This window comes from Ctenopharyngodon idella, chromosome 19 (assembly GCF_019924925.1).
Source record: "Ctenopharyngodon idella isolate HZGC_01 chromosome 19, HZGC01, whole genome shotgun sequence".
In the NCBI taxonomy this organism is placed as follows: domain Eukaryota; kingdom Metazoa; phylum Chordata; class Actinopteri; order Cypriniformes; family Xenocyprididae; genus Ctenopharyngodon; species Ctenopharyngodon idella.
The window spans coordinates 28,312,195-28,334,657 of NC_067238.1; the positions used below are offsets into that span (position 1 = coordinate 28,312,195).

General features: G+C 37.3%; 2 protein-coding genes and 1 long non-coding RNA gene across 3 annotated transcripts in view; 1 reads left to right on the forward strand and 2 right to left on the reverse strand.

Moving 5' to 3' along the window:
* LOC127500754 (progranulin-like) overlaps positions 1 to 10,287 on the reverse strand; it is a 30,900-nt gene extending 20,613 nt beyond the window's left edge. The window contains exon 1 of the mRNA XM_051872223.1: positions 10,179 to 10,287. The gene's annotated coding sequence lies outside the window, so the exon portion shown is untranslated. The remainder of the gene's footprint in view (positions 1 to 10,178) is intronic.
* On the forward strand, positions 3,783 to 8,774 carry LOC127500757 (uncharacterized). Its single transcript, XR_007926414.1, has 2 exons — positions 3,783 to 4,340; positions 5,728 to 8,774. It is a non-coding gene; the product is annotated as an uncharacterized LOC127500757 (long non-coding RNA).
* On the reverse strand, positions 8,610 to 10,287 carry LOC127500753 (progranulin). The gene is made up of 5 exons (XM_051872220.1): positions 10,179 to 10,287; positions 9,848 to 10,045; positions 9,627 to 9,764; positions 9,145 to 9,256; positions 8,610 to 9,006 (listed from the first exon to the last, which is right to left on the reverse strand). Exons 2-5 carry the CDS (start codon positions 10,043 to 10,045, stop codon positions 8,993 to 8,995), a joined length of 462 nt encoding a protein of 153 aa, XP_051728180.1. The 5' UTR covers positions 10,179 to 10,287; the 3' UTR covers positions 8,610 to 8,992.
* Positions 10,288 to 22,463: the final 12,176 nt, after the last annotated feature.

Below are 22,463 nucleotides of genomic sequence, written 5' to 3' on the forward strand. Positions count from 1 at the left end.
AGTTTTGCTGTCCATTGGTGTTGAGTTCACAGTTATCTTTTTGATTTAATTTAATTGAATTAAATTTTTCTTAACAGAGCTTTTTCTAGTCCACACTGTAAAAAGTAATACGCTCTATCTACTCAATAAAATTGTGGCGACAGATTACAAGCAATAGTATTAATTAAATTCAACATATGAGAATTGAGTTAGAATGAATCAAATTAATTCCTTAAAAGTCAACCAATTAAAATGTGTAAAATTAGCAAACACCATTACAAAAAAACACAAACTGACATAAAAAGCAAAGAGTCAAACTGCCCAACTAAATGAAACACTGATCACCATAATGGCGACCAAACATTTTCAATAACATCAACATCAACATCTAAACTTCTGTTACTTCATGTGTTTCTCTTTCCTTCAGTGATTCTGCTCGTTATCATCAGGTGTCTTCAATGCTGGCAATAAAAAATAAAGAGTTCTTAATTCATCTTTGACGTCTGCCTGCTATTCAGATGTTTTTGTTTAAATTTTACCTAAATTTTACTCGTTTTAAATGGTTGACATTTAAGGAGTTAATTTGATTAATTCGAACTCAATTCTATTTGTTGAATTTAATTAATAATATTGCTTGTAATCTGTTGCCAAAATTTTATGGAGTAGATATAGCGTATTACTTTTTAAAGTGCACTAGGGCTGCACGATTTGGAGAAAAAAAAATCTAATTGCGATTTTTCGGGTTAAAATAAAGCAATAAGCCCCAAGAAGCATCCGCGTCGTGCCTAACAACGCCCCTTAAGCTGTTATATATTCACTGTAAACCATGGCTTCACGGGGTTTATTGCTTTTATAAAACGGTTACCACACAATACAAATATTAAAGACAAAAAATATGTATCAATGCAACTTTCATGAAGTAAAATGATTAAAAGGCTTCCTTCCGCTGGGAAAAATAGTCCCTGACCGTGAACAGCAACAGAAGTTACATATATTACGCAATTAGATGGCGGCAAAGATTGTCTATGAGCAAGTCACTCAATCGCAAAGACTTTTATATTGAAACTTGTTGTGAACACGGAACAGGATGCAAATGACAAACGCTTTGACTAGCGCTGTCAGTGTTAGCAAGGCACGGGAAAACCCATTAAATGTTAAAAGGATAAGATCGCAGCGGACATTCAATCAGATTTTTTATAGGACTGACCTAAAGGAAAATGCTAAATTTGAATGCAGGTAATACACTCGGTCTCTCAATATCTCTCTCACAATACTCTTCTACATAATACAGTAAACTTCAATGAACAAAATCAATTGAGAACAAACATATGTTTATGTTGCTAAGAGTGGTTGCTAACACGGACGCAGCTATATACACATTACGCAGCTGTACGTTTTCAGGAATTTTACAACGGCTTAGAATGTGGCTCAACCAATCAGAATCAAGGGCCGGAACTATCAGTTTTATAATGCGATTTATAAAAATAATAGTAAAAAAATTATAAACAATACCAAGTTTGTTTTGCTTGGGCTGCACAATTTGACCCAAAATTTTGTGCTAATATATGAATTTTACTAATAATTTTAATTTAATGATAATGTAATTATTATTATTGCTAAATATAAATATTAAACCAAATAAGAAATATTACTATTGTAATAACTTTCATTATTAAAAATAAAAAATAGAGTATTTAAGGATAAATATAACTATAATAATTAGAAAATAATAATAATATTTTTATTTTACGGAAAACTTGCAGGGTTACCTGTTAACATGCAAGCAGCCTAAGACTATAAGTAATTAGAAAGGTCAGGATTTATTATAAAATATTGTATTACTACGGTAAAAATCTGTGACAATAATTTCTTTTTTTTTGTCAGGAGGTATGCAAAATCAAAAATTAAATACAGAGTCCTTGTATTTAATATGAAATATGTGCTTCTTATGCATCCATGAAAAAAAAACAAACAAACTCCTGTACACTTCTGTACACTGGAGAAAAACATCTTGATTATATGTTTCCCTTAAAGTTCTTTAGAGAGAAGTATTTATTTTTTCTATTTTTATCCAGAATAGGACAGACTGAGCTTTACTTGAAGCTAAACATATTTGTTTTATACTGGATGCCGGTGGGCTCCCTTGAGCAGATACTCCAAATGTGCCTCGCAGAAGTACTGTAACGCATGTCGTTCCAGGTAATTCCCTATGGGCATCATTCTATCGCTGTAACTGAATAAAAAGAAGATAGGAATGCTTTGATTGATTAAACATAAATAAACACACTACTACGACAATACATGGGTTAACTGTGTTCTTCAAGCCTTCTCGTTATTAAATGTTGTCTTTTATTGGACAAGAGCTTCTAATGTTTGGAAAGTTCGTATGTTTGATGTGTGTTGCTTTTTCAAAGGCAGTGCTTTCAGATGGAGTGTTACTACTGATCACAAAGCCGCTCTTCACTAATATGCTGTGTACATATTTATACCATTAAAAATCGAAAAAAAAAGCCTTTGCAATGTCATAATCGCACTAAGCTAAATTGTGATTTCGGTTCGATTTCGATTAATCGTGCCGCCCTATAGTCCATCTGCAACCTATGATCCCAACAAAGCCAGTTGACTCAACGAGTACACTAGTCCACTTATCCAGAGCACTTACTACTCAGCTTTGTAGAGGATTGGGGGGAATAGTACAGTATGGAACTGCAAGGATTTTGTACTGGTGGTTGGTGTCTGACTGATTTTCTGGGCCAATTTTTTGTCTCAGTCCAGCCCTGCATAAAAAAGCTGACCACTCAAATTCAGTGAGGCTGTTACCCAGGAGAGCAACTTTGGCCATGCACTTGGTGCCCTTTTTCAGTTTGTCAGCAAAAAGCATCCCAGCTGGTCTTGGCTGGCCTGTACTGGTAAACCACTGATGGCTGTGTGTGAATGTGTGAGAAAATGGTCATGAGTTTATCTCATCTAAATTAGTTCATGGACAGACAAGGTAACTACGTGTACAACGTGTGAAATCATGAAGGCCCAGCCCTAAACCAAGTCCCCAATGGATTAGAGCAAATCGGGTAAAGCAGTTGAAAATGCCCATTGTTTTTTGAAAATGTCCCACTTTTTAGGAAACACCCACTAGAGTTTTGCAGAGATGCATACCTGCATGATCTTGTGGTCATCAACTACACATCACTGTTAGTTCAATGTCACTGTCTCCACCCATGTGTGCTGTCAGCTTTCATCAAAATTTCAATGCTGATTTAACACACTTTAAACATTGAAATTTCAATCTCGACCAAAATTATGGTTTGGATCAAAACTCAACATTGTATCAATGTCACCATTCTATCTGGGTGTGCATTGTATAAATAAATAAATAAACAAATACATCAAACAAGCACATGGAAGATGATTTACAATCACTTTTTTTGGAATAATTGTTCATAATATTTATTCCAGTAATATTTTGTATAAGCACTGAAGTACTTTTTAGTTATAATAATGGAATTATTTTTGGTCCGTGATTTGCTAAATTATCAGGGATATCTTATGACTTGTGATGATTTCTTTTGTACTTTAATTTTCTGGGGACCCCTGAAGAATTTTCTCTTGTATTCTGCTCCATTCATTCTGGTGTTGTTTCTTTATTAAGAAGTGTAACTAATTTATCTGATTTGCCTTTACTTAATCCAGTCAATACTGTGTGTGATAAAAGCTTATGTCACTGTTTCCCCTGTTTTGTCTGTTCCGTGTTCTAGAACTTTTATTTTGAAGTGTATTTTCTGCTTCCACTGAGGCTTTCCCCTGACTGTTCTGGGAAAAGTTAAAAAACACTGTCGAAAACAGTGCTGTCTGGTGGTTAATAAAAAATAAAGCAGCCAAAAGCTTGTGGAAGAAGTTCCTTTGGATGAAGCAGCCACCACACACTCCATAGATATGAAATAATATAGTTTAATATGATGTAATAGAAGTATAATGTAGACATATTATTCCTAACAGAGTTGCATATGGCAAGTATTTTACCTGAAACAATTTGTATTCTTCATATTACTTGTATGACTAGTAAAGTAAAATCTGGGGTTCAAACATTTCGACACGCAAAGCGAATCACGTGATTGGACAGAAAGTGAGGCAATAGCATTGTTCGACTTGATGCAGTGCTGCACAGACCGATCGGCGGCTGACTTAAAGCAGTGCATGCCGGTAAGAAATTTTATTCGACTTTAGACAGTGCCGACGCCATGTGATTGTGATGTATGGCAGTCGGATGAGTCAGCCAGCGAAGCATCTCAAGAACGGCTGCACGAGCTCTGATGACAACACAGCTGTTTCACGATTGGCCGGATTCACCGCATGACAACAATCACGTGTGTTTTTCATTCATTCATTCACATTTATTTGTATAGCGCTTTTCACAATACATATCGTTTCAAAGCAGCTTTACAGAGAATGCATGTCAACATTACAATTTGGAGAATGCAGTTAGCTAATAATGTAATAATTTAGGCAATTAATATACAATCACTGTTAGCAATTTAATTGAAGGTAGAAGCAAAGAGCTCCTGGAAAAGTGAATTACATATTAACAATAATTAGGATATATAGAAATTTGCGAATGTGCGTGTTGATCCAGATGTTGCATCTTCTGAAGTCCTCGCAGGAGTTGGCGCCGTCTCTTCCAAAGTTTTAGTCATCTGAGGTCTTCTTAAGAGGCTGGGTCCAAACTGAAACTGATGTACTCTCTAGTAAAACGGAAAAGCAAATGGAGAATAATTAGCATAGCTGCTGTTCATAACATTAAGCAAAGATAGTCATGTGCAATTGATCTGATATGAGATGGATTATGTGAATGCTTGGCTAAAGAGATGTGTCTTTAATCTAGATTTAAACTGGGTGAGCGAGTCTGAGCCCCGAACATTATCAGGAAGGCTATTCCAGAGTTTAGGAGCCAAATGTGAAAACGCTCTCCCTCCTTTAGAGGACTTAGCTATCCTAGGTACAACCAGAAGTCCAGAGTTTTGTGATCTTAAAGAGCGTGAAGGATTGTAGGGCGATAGAAGATCGGTTAAGTACACAGGAGCTAAACCATTTAGAGCCTTATAGGTCATTAGCAGTACTTTATAATCGATACAAAACTTAATAGGTAACCAGTGTAGAGATGATAAAATTGGTGTTATATGATCATATTTTCTTGACCTGGTAAGAACTCTAGCAGCTGCATTTTGTACTAATTGTAGCTTGTTTATTGAGGAAGCAGGGCAACCAGCTAGTAATGCATTACAGTAATCTAGTCTAGACGTCATGAAAGCATGAACTAACTTTTCTGCATCAGAAACAGATAACATATTCTGTATCTTAGCAATGTTTCTGAGGTGGAAGAAGGCTGTGTTTCGTGTTTATTCTGAAAACTTCAGTTCCACTAATGCTCAAAAATCTGTATTTTTCTAACAGGTAAAGCTCTTTTCATGTAGTCATGATGTTATATTGTGTCATGTTTATCAAAATAAAACTGATAAAAAGCGTAGACCCCACTACATTGGTATTTAAATAATATATGCTTATGTTGAACTTTATTCTTGTAAAAACAGACGCTGTAAGCAGTACATAAAGAATTGAATGAAAATGTCTCTGAAACATCAGTGTATTAGTCAAATATTGCATTTACTCCACTTCAGCTGTGATAAAGTATGCAAACACATTGTGAGCGTCACTACAGGAAGCAGAAAGTGTCCGACTTCACATCTCTGTTTTTAGTTCCTCCCCACCTGCATGCGGCTACTCTCGCCGATCGTTGGAGGTCATCGATGGAGGTCGTTTCCCCATCAAGGCCACGGAGGTCATTTCCTCTGTCATGGCCATGGAGGTCGTTCTCCTGTCACAGCCACAGAGATCATTTCCTCTATCATGGCCACAAAGGTCGTTCCCCCTGTCATGGTCATGGATGTTGTTTCCCTGTAACGGCCATGAAGGTCATTTCCTCTGTCACTGCCATGGAGGTAGTTCCCCCTGTCACAGTCATGGAGGTCCTTCCCACTGTCACGGCCATGGAGGTCGTTTCCTCTGTCACAGTCACGGAGATTGTTGCCCCCGTCACGGCCACGAATATCGTTTCTCTGTCACTGCCATGGAACTCCTTTCCTCTGTCACGGCCACGGTGGTCATTCCCCTGTCATGGCCATGGATGTCGTTCCCCTGCCACAGCCACAGATGTCGTTACCCCTGTCCCCTGTCACATTCAAGGAGGCCGTCCCTGAAGTTTCTGTCTGCCCTGTTATTGCCAAGGAGGCCGTAGACTCTCTGTGCTCCCTGTCACGGCCATAATGGCCGTCTCTGGACTCTCTGGGCTCCCTGATTTGGATCCTTCAGCCCCACTGTGGTATCCACCTGCTCCATTTTGGCGGTTTTCTGGTCTGTCTTCTCTTCCTTGGTGGTCTCCAGCTCCGCCTGCTCCACCTCGATGGTTTCCTGGTCTGTCCTCTCCATCTTAGTGGTGTACAGCTCTGCCTGCTCCACGTAGGTGGTCTCCTGTTCCACCTTGGTGGTTTCCTGCTCTGTCTGCTCCACTTTGGTGGTCTCCAGCTCCGCCTGCTTAACCTTGGTGGTCTCCAGCTCCTCCTTGGCCCCCTGCTCTGCCCTGGCTTGCTGCTTAGTTTCTAAAGTCAACGCTTTGTTTCCATGGTTATTGATTACGCACACCTGTTCCTTGTTAGACCCTTGTTATCCTGTGTATATATATCCCTGTGTTTCATTTGTCTTTTACCAGTCGTTGTCGTTACATGTATTTTGTAAAACTCTTGCATTTGTTTCCTGTTCTTGTTCTCTTGTTGGATTATTGGTATCTCTTCCCCTGTTTGGATTATCTTTGTTATCTTGAATAAATACTGCTGCAATTAGATCCCTGCCTCTCCTCTTTCCTCTTTCCTATGTTACTGTAACAGCTATTGCTCAGCCACCAAATCATATACTTTTGCCTACTGGACCAAGTTTTTTTTTTTTTTTTTAACACACAAAAAGATAAAATACATTTCATATAGATATTTTATCCCATTTTCTTTGTAAGTTTAAGAAAAACATTGTTGTGAGAGATGCTCTTTTTGTTCTTTGCAATCTTTGGTTATGTAAAATATGATAATGTTCAAAATTAGGCATATTTCATTTTTTTTTCCAACAAGAACAGGAGAGCTATATAAAGACCATTAGTTTAAGTTCTGTTTTTAAGATCTTTGTATAATACCAAGGTTGCATGTTTATTTGAGTATTGACTTATTTAAATATTTTGCAAATTAATTTAATATTTCTTTTAAATCCCTAGCAGTTATGTTGTTTAAAGAATAATAAAAGAATATCAGTGGTATTTTCCTACCACTGACAAAAGTGCATTCATTTTTGACTGGTTTCAAGCTTAATTTTGATAAACATGCTTTTGAGCTCCTAGTTGACAATAAATATTTTTATCTATAAATAATGTGCAACAAATGCAACTGAGTTATGAGAGGATAATAAAGTGTTCCAGACTGGAATTAAAATGTAGAGTATTTAGAAGAGAACATTAGTAAACTATGAAGGAAACTGTTAGCAGACAGACGGAGACAACACAGGTAACTTCCACACACAGTCATTTATTTACAGATGCAGCAAGACAATGGTAGCAGGTAAGGCAGTGCATACAGAAATAGTTTAAGATAACTTGAACTGAACAGTCTTTCTTTTTAATTGCAGAGCGATCGCTAAACAAGGAAGACAGAAGAAGATTGAAGAGGATCTCAAGGCAGGTAAGTAGCACAGGTAGGTAGCCAGGTAAATTATAGCACAATGTAACAACAACAAGACCAGACTCTGAGGGTAGGTAAGGTGAGTGTTTATGTCTGTGTCTAAATGAGGTGATGATCAGCAGCAGGTGTGGTGATGGCTGACCGAGTGCAGGTATAGACCAAAAGGGATGCTGGGAAATGTAGTTCTGTGGTGACTAGGCTCAAAGTCCCTTTCAAAGAAAGTCTGTTCACCTGGCGGTCATATTTGCAACACCTCCGGGCAGCTATTTCGGGCATCCAAGACTAAGTCCTATCTATTTGAATGGGGGAATCCTGAAATCTCAAAAACTGCTTGGCAAACTCACAATTAAAAAAAAATCAAATCAGCAACAAAATCTGACATGACCATAAATGTTGTTTCCTATGCTCAAATAGCATTTTAAAAAAAAACGTATTTTCCAGGCTAGACGAGCCAATGCGCATGTGCAGTCCTATGCGCGAATATCAGGTTTCTATGGGAATAGGAGCTTCCAACGGAAGCTGCAGTGATGCAATGACTTTATCATTCAGCGATTGGCTCTTTTACTTACTCTTACTCTTTTACTGCAAACCATATTGCGCTTTGCAGTTTCCCCCATTCATAACTAGTAGGAGTGAACCATCCTTCTATATCTATAGTCTTTTTTAGGCTAGTGACTGGGCTGGTGACTGGAGAATGTGACAGAACCACAGGGAAGAGGGCAAATACTTTGCTATAAAATGTGACTATTAATATCTCTGTTTAAATGGAAACTCTTCAGTGATCAGTTTGTAAGAAGTTATAGCTTAGGTGTTTTATTTCATATTGGACTCATCAATGTTTAAATAAAGACAACAGCACAAGGATACAGTTTCAGTTCTGAGTTTATTATATCATTGAAATCATTAATGTGCTTTGCATAGTAGTTTGTTGTTTTACAATGTTGTGGCTGTGAGAAAGTCGGTGCATTGAAGTGGAGTACAAATACTTCCCGTAAAAGATTCATTCATAAACACTGATTAATTCATGAACAAAATACCATGTAGATGGATGATTAAAAATACAAACACTTTCTAAAATGCAAAATCATTTATTAAATGGCAAATCAATTTGACTGTAATTCTATTAATGTTGATTTCACATGAATTAAGTTTGGATGTTAGATTAATCTATCCTCAAGAGTTTGAAAGCCTCTTTCACTTTGGCAGTCTTTGGTAAGAGGTTCACCAAGGTCATGGGAGTTGTTTCCTTACAACACCAACCCTATAATAGATAGAAATGCAACTTATAAAGCAAACACAAAACCATACATTGCATGAGATTTTATCATAAATCTATTAATCATTCACATTTATTTCAGCTTGATGATTAGGCATGATTAATAATACAGCAATAATTTACCACTGCAGCACCCCCACTGGCCAGTCGCTGTCTTGCAGCAGAACTTCTCAGCTGGGCAGTAGACATTTCCCTCACAATGAACAGTTTCAATCTCGGTCTGCCTTTCAAGATCCTGGTCATTTAAATTCACAGGAATTATTTAAATTATTAAAAAAAATTTTTTACAGCTTAACAGAACAGAATAATCAATCAGAATGGACTAAAGCACATTTCTGCTTTTAAACCATCCAGAATTCATTGCCCCATTGTTTATTTTCACAAACAGAGAGAGAAATTAAAATGACTATTTATGATAATCAAAAACATAGAATTCTATTTCTTTAAATGTGTCAAAAGCCTTATTGTTCACGCTTGAAAATGTTCAACCATGTTTTACTACTGTTGGAAATGGTGATTAGAAGTCATATGACATTGTCTGTGAAGTTACAAGGTCATTGTAACATGATGGGTTGCTTTACTTTAGAGTCTGAGTATGGAAATACCTGAGTTTTCTGGATAGCTTTGGAGGCTGGCAGAGGAGAAGATGACAATCTCATCCACCCCCTCAAACAATGGGTCGATGTCGAATCGCAGTGATAACCATGACGGCAGCAATGAACTCCATCTCTGCAGCACTGACCCTGAAGGAGTGGGCAGAAAAAGCAAAGGTTAAACCTTAAACTTAATGGAGTATAAAACAGTTACCCATTTTACTGTGATTTACCATTGAGAATGGACAGCAGTACCACACTCCATAAGGACTCAGACAGCATGTTGTTCCATCAGGACACACAGTAGCAGCATCACAGTGAACCACAGAGACAGAGGCACTATCTACTGACTCTACTGCATCTGAGAGTTCCATCATTGGCTCATCTGCAGCTACAAGAGCTGCCATGAGTAACATCAACACTGGAACCATCTGAAAATGTGACATGAAAATATTATTTGAAATAATATGTTACTATATTAATTATTGAAAAAATGCTTTGATAATTTTTAAAATTATAAATGATAATAATAGATTGATTGACAATGAGAATAAGAACATTTACCTTGCTTGTAGTCTGGGTTTCTTCTTTGTGGATTGTGTTTTGCTGCTGTCTGTGCTGTCCTGTGATGTTCTGACTGTATCTCTTTTATATACACACACGGCTCCTCCCACTGTAAAAACAGGAAACATCAAAATTGAGTCAAAATTTAACCGTGAAGTTTAGATAACGCTTTATGAGTTTTTAAACGGAAGTCCTTATATGAATGTCCTGGAATAGGATATGAAAGAATGGGAATAGGAGTAAGACAGAAACTTACAGAGGTAGTGAGAGTACCACTTCCTCTCATCGCATCATATAGACATATAGATTAAATTGCTTCAACTGCAAATTTTCAGCATCATTACTTCAGTCTTCAGTGTCACATGATCCTTCAGAAATCATTCTAATAATTCTGCTCTCACTTTTGATCAATTTAATGTGTCCTTGTTTCACAAAATTATTAAATAAAATAAAAAATCTCACTAATGCCAAACACCACGATACTAATTTTTTAACTGAAGGCTTCAGCAATCAATATTTGGTGGAATTTCCCACCACAGTGTTTTATTGTGTCTTGGCATGCTCGATATCGGTCTTTCACATTGCTGTTGAGACTCTGGAGTTTGGGCTGGTCATGACAGGGTCTTGATCTGGTGGTCCTCCATCCACACTTTGATTGGCCTGGCTCTGTGCTTCAAGTTGGAGAACAGTGTCAGAGCAGAAGAAAGCGAGGTTTCTTCCAGGATAACCTCGTTAAAAAATGGATGGTGAGGAAAACCTTCTGCTAGACATCTGCAAGATGGGAGGTCATTCACCTTCCAACACGAAAATGACCCTAAACATACCGCCAAAAGAACGACGCAATGGCTTAAGGATAGGAAAGTGAATGTCTTTGAGTGGCCAAATTAGAATCCAATAGAAAATCTGTGGATGGAGTTGACGAGAGCAGTCCATTGCCCTCACCATGAATTTTGACTGAACTTGAGCAATTCTGCAAGGAAGAATGAGCAAATATTCCCCAATCTAGTGTAATGGACGTAGGCTGGCAAGAGCTGTGTGTGTGCTGTGGTGTTTAGCCTCCTTGTTAGAGTGCCAGACTTAGAGCGGGCGGTTCAAACTGGAGGGGTTACATTGGTGCCGTGACCCGGATGGGAGTGAGGTTTAGGGGGGTGAGTGTAACGGATGTAGGCCGGTAAGAGCTGTGTGTGTAAACATCACTCCCCTGAACTCAAGAGGTGCTCTAGCGACTGATGCTAGCGACTGTGGTCTTTAGCCTCCTTGTTAGAGCGCCCGACTTCCATGCCAGCGGACCCGGGTTCGAATCCCGCTTAGAGCTGGTGGTTCAAACATGCGAGTGCAAAGCTAGTATAGACATATCCAAAAAGATTTTCTGTATGCTTTAAACATCTTTTGAGATGGTAATTGTTATATAAGAATTTTATGTGAGGTTTGTTTTAAAGCTTCACACAATTCCAGTTCTGATTAAAATGTCCTAGCAATGAAAGTTGTTTTGAGCAAAGTTCATTTTGTCTTTATGCCAAGGGAGATGAGGAAATTGCATTACAAAGATTTCCAAATTAAAATCTTCCAATTTTTGTACATTTGCAAGCCCATGTTCCCGTTCACTGATTATGAAACTTTTTGAATATAAACATATATTTCAAAACCACACTAACTGCCTAGACTTTCACTTCACTTTTTTTTAAATGCAAATTGTGACTATTTTTTTTTACTTTATACAAGTAAATATGATATATTTGTCCTTTTGTGTCCATGGTTACTGTATTGAGGTTGTCAGTCTGTCAAATAACCTGATGTACAGTTGAGGTCATGCAGGACCCAACTGCAGACTACAATTTTGCAAGTATCAAACAACTGAAAACTAGTACACAGAACTGATCTTTGAATACAAAACCCACCCCAGAAACAGAATATAACACAGAAACTCATGACACCCTGGTTCATGTGCGTATTTTTAGTTCCCAGGTGTGTCTTGTTTGCCTATTACCCCCTCTATATTTAGTGTTTGTTGTGTTCTTTGTTTAGTTTTTTCCTATGGCTGTGTGTTTTGGTGTGCTTATTCTGTTCCCCATGTTGGATTGTTATTATGTGTATTCTGCAACTCACTGCATATGGATCCCTCGTTTTTGAGTTCACCAATGTTACAAACATCAATACAAGGCAATGTAGCTGTTGTGGAAAAAACTAATTAAGAATAGCAGTCACAGCAGCAATGGTTCTCCTTTCTGCCATGTTTAAAGTTCATGGCACGGCCAACTCAGGAACTTGGGCATCAAAATTAGTTCAGAGTTTCCCAGTAGTAAATATAACTCCAGAAGGCGTTCATGTCCAATTTCTGACTAGAAAACTTGTATTTATGATAATTCTGATAACACTTGAGGCCTTTGCACACTGAGTCCGAAATTCGCATGCGAAATTTTCGCACGTTAAAAAATAAATTCGACCTCACGTTATGTCGATCACGTTGGCACACTGCCTCCGAAACTTTCGTCCGTCATAAAAAAATTCGGATCAGGTTCGATTTTCTGCGTTTTTCGCATCCGTAGCACGCATTTTGAGAGACATTATGACAATTCAGAGCCACCGTACGCGAATGCCTAAATCCAGAATGCCATCTGACAAGTTGATCCACGTCGTCTACGGCACAATTCAGTAGTACTGTATGACAAACAACGTGCGGAATACAAAGAGACAGAATATAAAGTCAGATTGTGCCAGTAGCAAAGCATCAAACTGAGCCACTGACATCCTGAAGTAAACTTTGAAACGCTCGGGATAATCATGCAGCTCCTTGATGAGATGAACTCTCTTTTCTCTCTATGCAATCTCGGGATTGGATGGACCCAATATTTCCTCTTTCTTTTTCTCTTTTTAAGAAGACAGAGGACAACTAAATCGTGCTCACTGCTTGAAGACTTCATTTTGTATTGTTTTGTGATTTTTTTCGCAACGGATTCATTAATACGTCTGCAAAGGCCTTTAAAGGCAGCTTTATTTCTGTGTTGGCAAAGCTGAATTTTCAGCATCATTACTCCAGTCTTCAGTGTCACATGATCCTTTAGAAATAACTCTAATATGCTTATTTGCTGCTAAAGAAACATTTCTTATTATTAATGTGGAAAACAGTTGTGCTGATTAATACTTTTCTGAAAACTGTGAAACATTTTATTAGGATTCATTATCTCATTTTATCATTTTATCCAGGTCCATTATCTTTCTCCATCCCTTCAACAAATCCATCAGATCAACATTTTTATATCTACATATTTTTAAAATAGGAACATAAAGAGATTTTGCCTTTTTAACCACTTAATAATGGTTCAAGTTAGTATGCAAAGTGTCTTCCTCTCTAAAATTACAAGATTTCAACACCAGCCTAACTCACCACCTTTTTACATCACTTTTTTAATGCAAATTGTTGGCTAGTCTGTTATCACTTGTTAGTTCCCAAATTATATGACCGTTTTGTTTGATACGTTTGTTTGCTCTTTTCTGTTCTAGCATAATCATTATATATATTTATTATAGTGATTATACACTACTGGTCAAAATTTTGGAATTAATGTTGTTGAAAGATGTCTCTTGCTCATGATCCTTAAGAAATCCCTCTAATGATTTTAGCTTCAGATAAAGGTCCTTGGATTTAACCCATTTAATTTTTCCCCATCCATTTGAAATAAAATTATATTAAATAACAATTTGAGGTTACACTTTATTTTGATGGTCACCTTTAGACGTTGACTATAAGTATAACGTTGCACCTACATGTCTACTAACTCTCATTAGAGTATTAGTTGAGTATTAGTAGACTGTTAGGGGTAGGGTTAGTAGAATAAGTTGACATGTACTTGCAAAGTTATAGTCAGTATAGTCTGTTGGAGGACCATCACAATAAAGCATTATTAAGCAGACAGTCTACTAATACTCAGAGTTTATTTTGATGTCTAAAGGGGACCATCAAAATAAAGTGTTACCCAATTTTATCTATATAATCTATTAATATTTTATTTACAAGTGTCATGTTTGTGGACAGCTTCTGACCAAAACTCAATATCACTTTACAACAAAAGTACAGTGCTCCCAAAAGGCAACACTCTTAAAAATAAAGGTTCTACCAGAAAGACTCGGGTGGCAAGATAACATAACAATGACATTTATTTATTAACAGACCAGCAAATGAAAGCAAGATGTTGTATAAGTTCTTTGGCGTAGGCCCCATCCGTAGCTCACATCCAGAGGGTTGCGGACTTCTTCCTGAAGATGAAGGCAGGGGTGCAGCCGACCCCCAAAAATTGGTGGAGGAAAACTTATCCTGCCAGGATGGAGCCTACCCCCCAAAGAACTGTAAGAGGAAATATATACCCACCAGTAGTGTATCTTGCGGTTCCTAAAACATAGAGATACAATTTTTTTTAGTTAAACATGAAATGGGCATAACAATCAGAATAAAGGCCTCGTAGACCATGAAGCTCAATCAGTGGAAGATTCACTTCCACCATGGTGTGAGAAAATGGCAAAAGCTGTAAGGATGCTACATAAAGACATAATGACAGGAAAGCAAGGAAGCTGTGAAAGAGTGAAACAATAGATCAAAAGAGGAAGGCTACAACAGGCTACATAGAGACAAAGGCCGCGATAGGCCACATAGAAATAAGTGCCACGATAAGTCACACAAAGACAAAGGCCACGATAGGCCACATAGAGACAAAGGCCACATTAGGCCACACAGATAAAGGCCATGATAGGCCACATAGAGACAAAGGCCACGTTAGGCCACACGAATAAAGGCCACGGTAGGCCACATAGAGATAAAGGCCACGATAGGCCACATAGATGAAGGCCAGGATAGGCTGCATAAGGGGCTTTCGCAAAGAATAGTTCTAGGAACTCAGTAATAGGAGCTATAGCTACTAGGATAGTTCCCCAGGAACTAATTTCTCCCCCGGGCCATGTCCCTGGTTGCATTCGCACTGGGAATAGGAACTGTGAAGTGGCCGACAGCGGCGTCTTTAAGCGCGGCATTTACAAACGCTAAAAACCGGTGAATGGAGGATGCCGTGATCGGAGCTGTTTGTTGTGTGTCGTGGGTTTCGTGATAATGGAGATGGAATGTAAACGCATAATCTACGTGACTGAAAGAGCAAAAAGTGGGGCTAAGAGATGAAATCTCCTATGACAACTTTCAGTATCGAGGCAGAGAAAAGAACACGACCCTGCAGACAACAGGTAAATGCCGTTATCGCTGTTTTCCATGTTTGTAAAGTAAATATGTTTACACGGCTTTTTTAAAATGCCGGGTGCCGGTGTCTGACATGTGTTTGACCAATCAACGTACATGTGCGTCACTGATAGTTCCTGTAGAGCTGGTTTAGACTCTACTCTGAAGTAGGAGTTAACTAAAATCGTTCCTAGTTCCTGCGGTGTGAACACGGCAAAATCGGGGTACTTCAGCCAATAGTTCTAGGAACTATGAAAATGTTCCTCCGGTGCGAAAGCCCCTATAGAGACAAAGGCCACCTGGACAGAGGGCCACGATAAGCCACAGACAAAGTCATGAAAGGCTATGGGGACTAACAAAAAACAGAATCGATGAGTAGTAATAAATTGAGAAAAAACATAACACCACCACCAGTATTTGCATGAAAATTACCTTAATCGGTAACTTAAGAAAGCTTGCTGAGCTTCAAGGATTGTTTTGGAAACGGGTCTTATATAGAATTCAAATGCAGAGAAAGACCATCTGCCCAGGAGCTGTTGAAACTGTCGGCTGCTGTGGTGGAGGAATGTCTGGTATAGAAGGGGAGATAGATCGCAGCTTTCTTTTTAAGAGTGTAAGGTACAGAATTTAATTAGTGCTGCTGGTCAGGTCAGGTGTTTATGTTGAGATCACGAGAAAATAACTTTTGTAATGTTGAGATCACAAGATAATTGCATTGAGATCACAAGAAAAAAAAAGCATGTTGTGGAGATCACAAGAAAATGATGTCAAGGTCAGGAGCAAAAAAGAAAGAAAAACAATGCATTGTCTCATGGCTCATGCAGTTTTAAGACTCTCATTGACTAACTTTGACTCATACAAAAGCAGAAGTGCTTTTAATGCACTGTTCTGTCAGTGGACACTAATTTTATATTTTGTATTGGTTGAAAGATGTTGAGCTAGAAAAGTATTTTAGTTTCATCCTCAAATGCTTTTTTACACCCTATTTTAGAATTCATATTAAAATTAAACATGAACTTTATTTTTCTTAACGAAATAAATTGTATGATATCTTCTACAATTAGGTTTTGAAACAATACAGAATAAGTTTATATATATAGTATAACAAGCAGTTACACATACTCCTCATTATATATGTATATGGTCATTACATCAGAATATTGTTGCATATTGTTTATTGGCCTTGGATACAAATGGTTTAGGAATGACATCCCTTCCATAAATTCCTGCCTTGTGAAGCCCAGTGTTTCTGCTGGGTCTGGGTTATAGAGGTGCTTATTTTTGTAACTAAAGGTACTAAAGTGTCAGTTTGAACCTGATTACTTTCCTCAGATATTTTTTTTATTTGGTGTTTCTGTTGTTCTTTCATGCAAGCAACCTTTCCCACACTTATAATCACAAATATGGCATTCTTGCAAGAGTGTAGGCTAACAGAGCGGTTAAAGGTGTATATGCCATCTAACAGTTGTCAAACAGAAGTGATTCTTCCGGGGGGGAAAAAAATTTAACAGTAGAGGAAGACCAGAATGACAATATGTTGGATATGTTCAGTTCTTATCAGACAAAATGAGAAACTATCAAAATGTGGCTTAACAGATTTGCAAATATTTCTGCTCCACTCTTAAAACTTCATTGTGTATGCAAGTTTTGTTATGACCAAGATTTCTCAACTACAAGTTCTCATAATCTTTCCTGTTCAAATAATCAAATAAAGCTTTAGAATTTTAAGCTTTCAAGCTGTAAGTGAACCGATTTATAATTAGTTTATGGTGCAATTGTAAATAAGGGAAGAGATTTGATGCACTTCTACTTTTGGCTGGTGCTCCTTCAGTGAATTCTGTGAAGTTAAACAGAGACTTGTTTGCTCAGGGTGAGCCTTTATGCAAAATGGAAATATTCACATGAATTTCTAACATTTACGGGATACAACTGTAAGATGTAAGTTATGCACTGAGGAAAACCACACTAGCACATGCATCTGACAGGAGGTCACGATGATTTATTACCCTAATGAGTGAGTTTGAAGCACTTAAAGCACTTTTAGGTTTTTTTTCATGTTTAGGACAACTTGGACCATGTACACTTATCGCAGCAGCTCACTCTGCGCCCTTTGTTAATTTTCAGATGCATTCGCAACGTCATTTAGGCCTAAACGGTTTTGTGAGGGTTAGGAACAAAGAGATTCAATTTAACCACTGCACATTCGAAACTTCATACACAGATGCTCCACACGTGCAGTGCCCACATAGAAGGCGACATTCTCGTGACCTTGCGCAACATTCCCTAAAAGTTCTCTAAAGGTGACGAAAATTCCAAACATTTACAGAACATTAGGGAAATTCCTAAAACATCCTCTTTTGGTAATGAAAGTGCTGCAGTTCAAGGTTCCTTGTATGACTTTAGGGCAGGGGAGGGCAACGTTGAGGGCCACTGTCCTGCAGAGTTTAGCTCCAACCCTAATTAAACACACCTGAAGTTAATCAAGGTCTTCAGGATTACTAAAGTTACAGGCAGGTGAGTGTTTTTTTTTAGGGTTGGGCCTAAACTTTACAGGACAATGGCCCTCCAGGATCAATGTTCCCCACCCCTGCTTTAGGGGGACATTCCATTTTGGTTATTTTATGGTCACATAAGAACGCTACAAAGAGGATATTTGGGACATTAACAGAACGTTCCCACACGGTCCTCTGTTGGTCATTTAATAACGTTCCCAATATGAGTTTAGGGGGACGTTCTATTTTGGTTATTTTATGGTCGCGCGAGAACGTTACAAAGAGGACATTTGGGAAGTTAACAAAACGTCTTATAATAATAGTCCCCTAAACATTCCCAGAACATCCTGAATGTTTCCTGAAGGTCCACGAAATAACGTCTCCCAACCTTTAAAAGAACTCCACATCGTGACCATCTCTGAACATTCTGGGAAAGTTACCAGGTGACAGGTTAGATGTTGATGTTTTATAGAAAATAATAAAGTTTGAAGTCACCGTTATGGAGGTGAGTGTTTGCTCTAGTTGGGCTCTTGATTCTTGACATTTTAACATTAGATTTTCTTTGACTGCTTTAACTATGTTTCAAAACATGCTTGTTAAAGCAAAAATTACGAGAGAAATTCTGATCAGATGAGTTTGGTTGTTTAATTGTGGTGATTCAATCATCATGGAGTGTCCTGATCCTCTCCAGAGTCTAAACTCTGAGTGTGTTAACTGTTAGTTTTGTGTTAGTTAATGCGTTTTTTAAAAAAAAAAATTCATTATACAGATATTGAGCAGAAGTTTTGAGCAGTGTCTTTTAGACTCGCACAGACATCATGAATCAACGTATGAACCTCAACAATAAACGAAAATCTTTTTGTGACTTTAGTAGCTTGTTTTGTGACGCTCAGAGTTAATCTGTTTATCTGAAAATGTTGTCACCATTGTTGAGGATCATACGCTGAATCTTGATGTCTGTGTGTGTCTGCATAGTCCTATCTGAATAGTTCCTGCATAATGATGAACTTCAAAAAATATATAAACAGGATTCTATGCAGTATTAGAGAGCCACAGTAAAACGAAAGAAATAAAATATTCAGAAAGCAGTGAATGAAGCCACTGTATGATGATGAATCACCAACAATAAGCAACCAAAATCATGTGATCAGATTTTCTTCTCACAATTTTGTAATAAATGTGCTTTAGAACCACACAGTTACAACAATTAGAGAAAAATTGAAGTTAAAACATCAAGGGTCAGGAGCCCAACTAAAGTAAGCGCTTACCTCTACAATGGTGACTTCAAACTTTATTATTTTCAATAAAACATCAACATCTCATTAAGAAGTTTTATTTGAAATAAATAAAGTCTGTGGTTTGTAATAAGTGAAGATGCTGAGATCTAGAGAGATCTGTTAGGTTTTAATGTTCTGTTTCTGTTAACTGAGTTTTGTGAGGTTACCATTGTGCTGAAGAGTAGAGCCTGTGCTTCATTTGTGATGAGTTGCAAAATACTGATATTTTGTTTTGTTTTTATAAAGGCAATAACTGTGTAACTGCTGATGCAATAATTGCATTAGCTCACACATGTGTTGTTATTAGCTAATAGCTTGCTGTAATAGCTTTGCCTTTTAAAGAAAAGGTTTCATAATGAAAATCCAGGAATTAGCTGTAAAGTGCATTTTTTTTGGAAGACATTTAAGAAAAATAAGTTTTTGTTTGAACAGCCACTTTTGTTAATCAATTTAGCTCTAATTTTTAATTAAATTTTTTGATAAGGACAGCAGGGATGTTCTGGGAACATCACAAATAAAATATGGTTCCTTAAACCTTCAGAGAACATCCTGAATGTTCTGTGAAGGTCTGCCAAATAACGTCCCCCAACCCTTAAAAGAACTCCACATCATGACCGTCTCTGAACGTACTGGGAATGTTAATAGGCAGCGTCCTTAACACCAGTGGGTAATTATTTTACCCAGAAAATGTTGGATTATGCAACAGATATTATACAACCTTCATTGGTTTGTTATCAGGCTTTTTCATGCAATAGCAGATATGCCGGTGGTTTTAAATTGATCAAAAATTGGCCAATAAATATTGGTGGTGGCCGATAGACCAGTGCATAGTAGGCTATTAAGGGTTAGTTCACCCAAAAATGAAAATACTGTCATTAATTACTCACCATCATGTCGTTCCACACCCGTAAGACCTTCATTCATCTTCAGAACGTGAATGAAGACTTTTTTTGATTGAATTTGAGACTTCTATAGACAGCAATTTAATTTTTACTGTCAACGTCCAAAAAGATACTAAAGACATTGTTAAAATAGTCTATGTAACTACAGTTGGCTAACCTTTATTGACCCTTCGCCAGGAGTTTGATTGACATGCGATCTAACCAATCATAATGCCGAATCTGCCATTTTGTCGAACAAAGCAGTCAGGAGAGTTAGTTGATTAACGTTGGTGAACTTGAACTTGAAAAATGGGGTGTACTGACGTCTTTCCGTGATTGAAACAACATTCCTTCTGATGTTCATTCATGTTTATTTGATGCTATAAATGAACTAGTAGGAAGAGTTGATCATTTCAACTCGATCTGTCACGACACATTAAAGAGCCACAAAACGGTATTTATTGTTTAAATTTCTTTAAAATGACAATATGTGAAATTTGAGACTTTGTTTCATATCAAAAGTAACCTGCTCTGTCTTGTCTGTTGACGCGTTGTCAGCGTCCTATTTGCTCTGTGATGTATTTTTCACTGCGTGAGAACATGATGTTTAGCGAAAGATCGGCATGGCTTGTCGGACATAGCAACAGTAACTAAAGAGGGTGGGTCTTTGCAAACGGTCAATTTTATGAAGCGATGAGACTACTTTTTAAACAAAAATAGCAATCTCTTCTCTCCCCTGTCAGTCAGTCCCTTGCATTTTTTTCATCAGTTTTAAATAAAATTATATGAAATTGTAATTTAATCTTAATAATATTTTATTCACGTGTCATGTTTGTGAGTTTTTTTTCGTCAAGTAGGACAGCTCCTGACCAAGACATTAGTCTACAGCAAAAGTACAGTGCTCCCAATAGGCAATTTAATTGAATTAATGCAGTTGTGGGATAACAGGTCTGATGTTTTTCGAGATCACGAGAAAACAACTTTCGTTATGTTGAGATCACCAGAGAACTTTCGTTATGCTGAGTTTACAAGAAAACTTTGTTGAGGTCAGGAAAAAAAAATAATAATAATGCATATCCTCTTATAGGGCTTGTATTATAAAATTTTCTTCATTTGACATAAAAGCAGAAGTGGCTTTTATTTACTGTCCTGTCAGTGAAATTAATTTCTGGGCAGTTCCATAGTTTGCATTTATCCCCCATTTTGGAACCCATTAGAATGGAACATGAACTTTATTTCTGTCTGAATGAAACTGTATGATATCTTCTACAATGCTGCCCTCAAAAAATAATTAAGCATGTTTAAGGTTACGCATTTCAATTAATAGTAAAATTCCATCAAACTGAATTAATGTACTGTTCTGTCAGTGGACATTGAATCATTTCTATGTGCATTTTTATAGTTTGTATTTGTTGAAAGATGTTGAGCTAGAAAAGTATTGAGTTTGAGAACACCGATATAAGCAGCACATACACACTCAGCAATATATAAGGCACTATACCTTTTATATTTTGTGCATTTTAATATTATGTACATTTTATATATTAAGTTAACAATAGCGCAAAACAAACCTGCATATACTAAACCATTCACCATCATAATCTTTTAAATTTTTTTTTACATAAACAACATACCTTTGTAAGTATTTCAGTCTAACCACAGGCTCTACTCTTCAGCACAATGGTAACCCCAAAAACTCAGACATACTAGAAACCCTTTTAAATACCAAAATAATAGAACATTAAACATTAACAGATCTCCTCATATATTAATATCGAGCAAAACACATGAAATAACACTTAATTTCAACACTGACCCTTCCTTTAACAGTCAGAAGCAAAGCATGCTGGGAACTAGAAATCTCACATTTATATGAGAGCATGTATGTGCAATATATATGCACAATAAAGGATAAAACTTTATAAATTTTACATATAATGCTATTTTGTCTTCATGTATTGTATCAATATATAGCCATACATGGTCATTGTATATATTGCATTACATTGAAAAATATAAGCACTAGTTTTCCATATACGGAAATGTATTATGGAATATATCACATTATATTTTAAAGTATTTTCCCATATTTTTTTTGCTACGTAAGAGAGTCTATGGTTGGAAAAAGCTGCTTGATGCTGCAGCGGTCAACCTGAAGCTTTCACATGCACACCCACTGAAGCTAAGCAGGGTTGAGCCCGGTCTCTATCTGGATGGGAGACCTCCTGGGAGTCTGGGTCAAGTCAAGTCAAGTCACCTTTATTTATATAGCGCTTTTTACAATGTAGATTGTGTCAAAGCAGCTTTACATTGATAACTGGTACATTGTTTGGCTGCACAGCAGCTCTTAAAGAATAGTGTCAATGCAGGCAGATCAAAGCACTGTTGAATATCAAATGTCAAGTCAAGTGTCCCCA

Excerpts from the sequence above, each read along its gene's own strand:
- LOC127500753 (XM_051872220.1), bottom strand. The coding sequence starts at position 10,045 with ATGGTTCCAGTGTTGATGTTACTCATGGCAGCTCTTGTAGCTGCAGAT. Across the intron at positions 9,765-9,847 it reads ACTGCTGTCCATTCTCAATG|GGTCAGTGCTGCAGAGATGG; the intron begins GTAAATCACAGT and ends CCACTCCTTCAG. Across the intron at positions 9,257-9,626 it reads AAGCTATCCAGAAAACTCAG|GATCTTGAAAGGCAGACCGA; the intron begins GTATTTCCATAC and ends TTAAATGACCAG.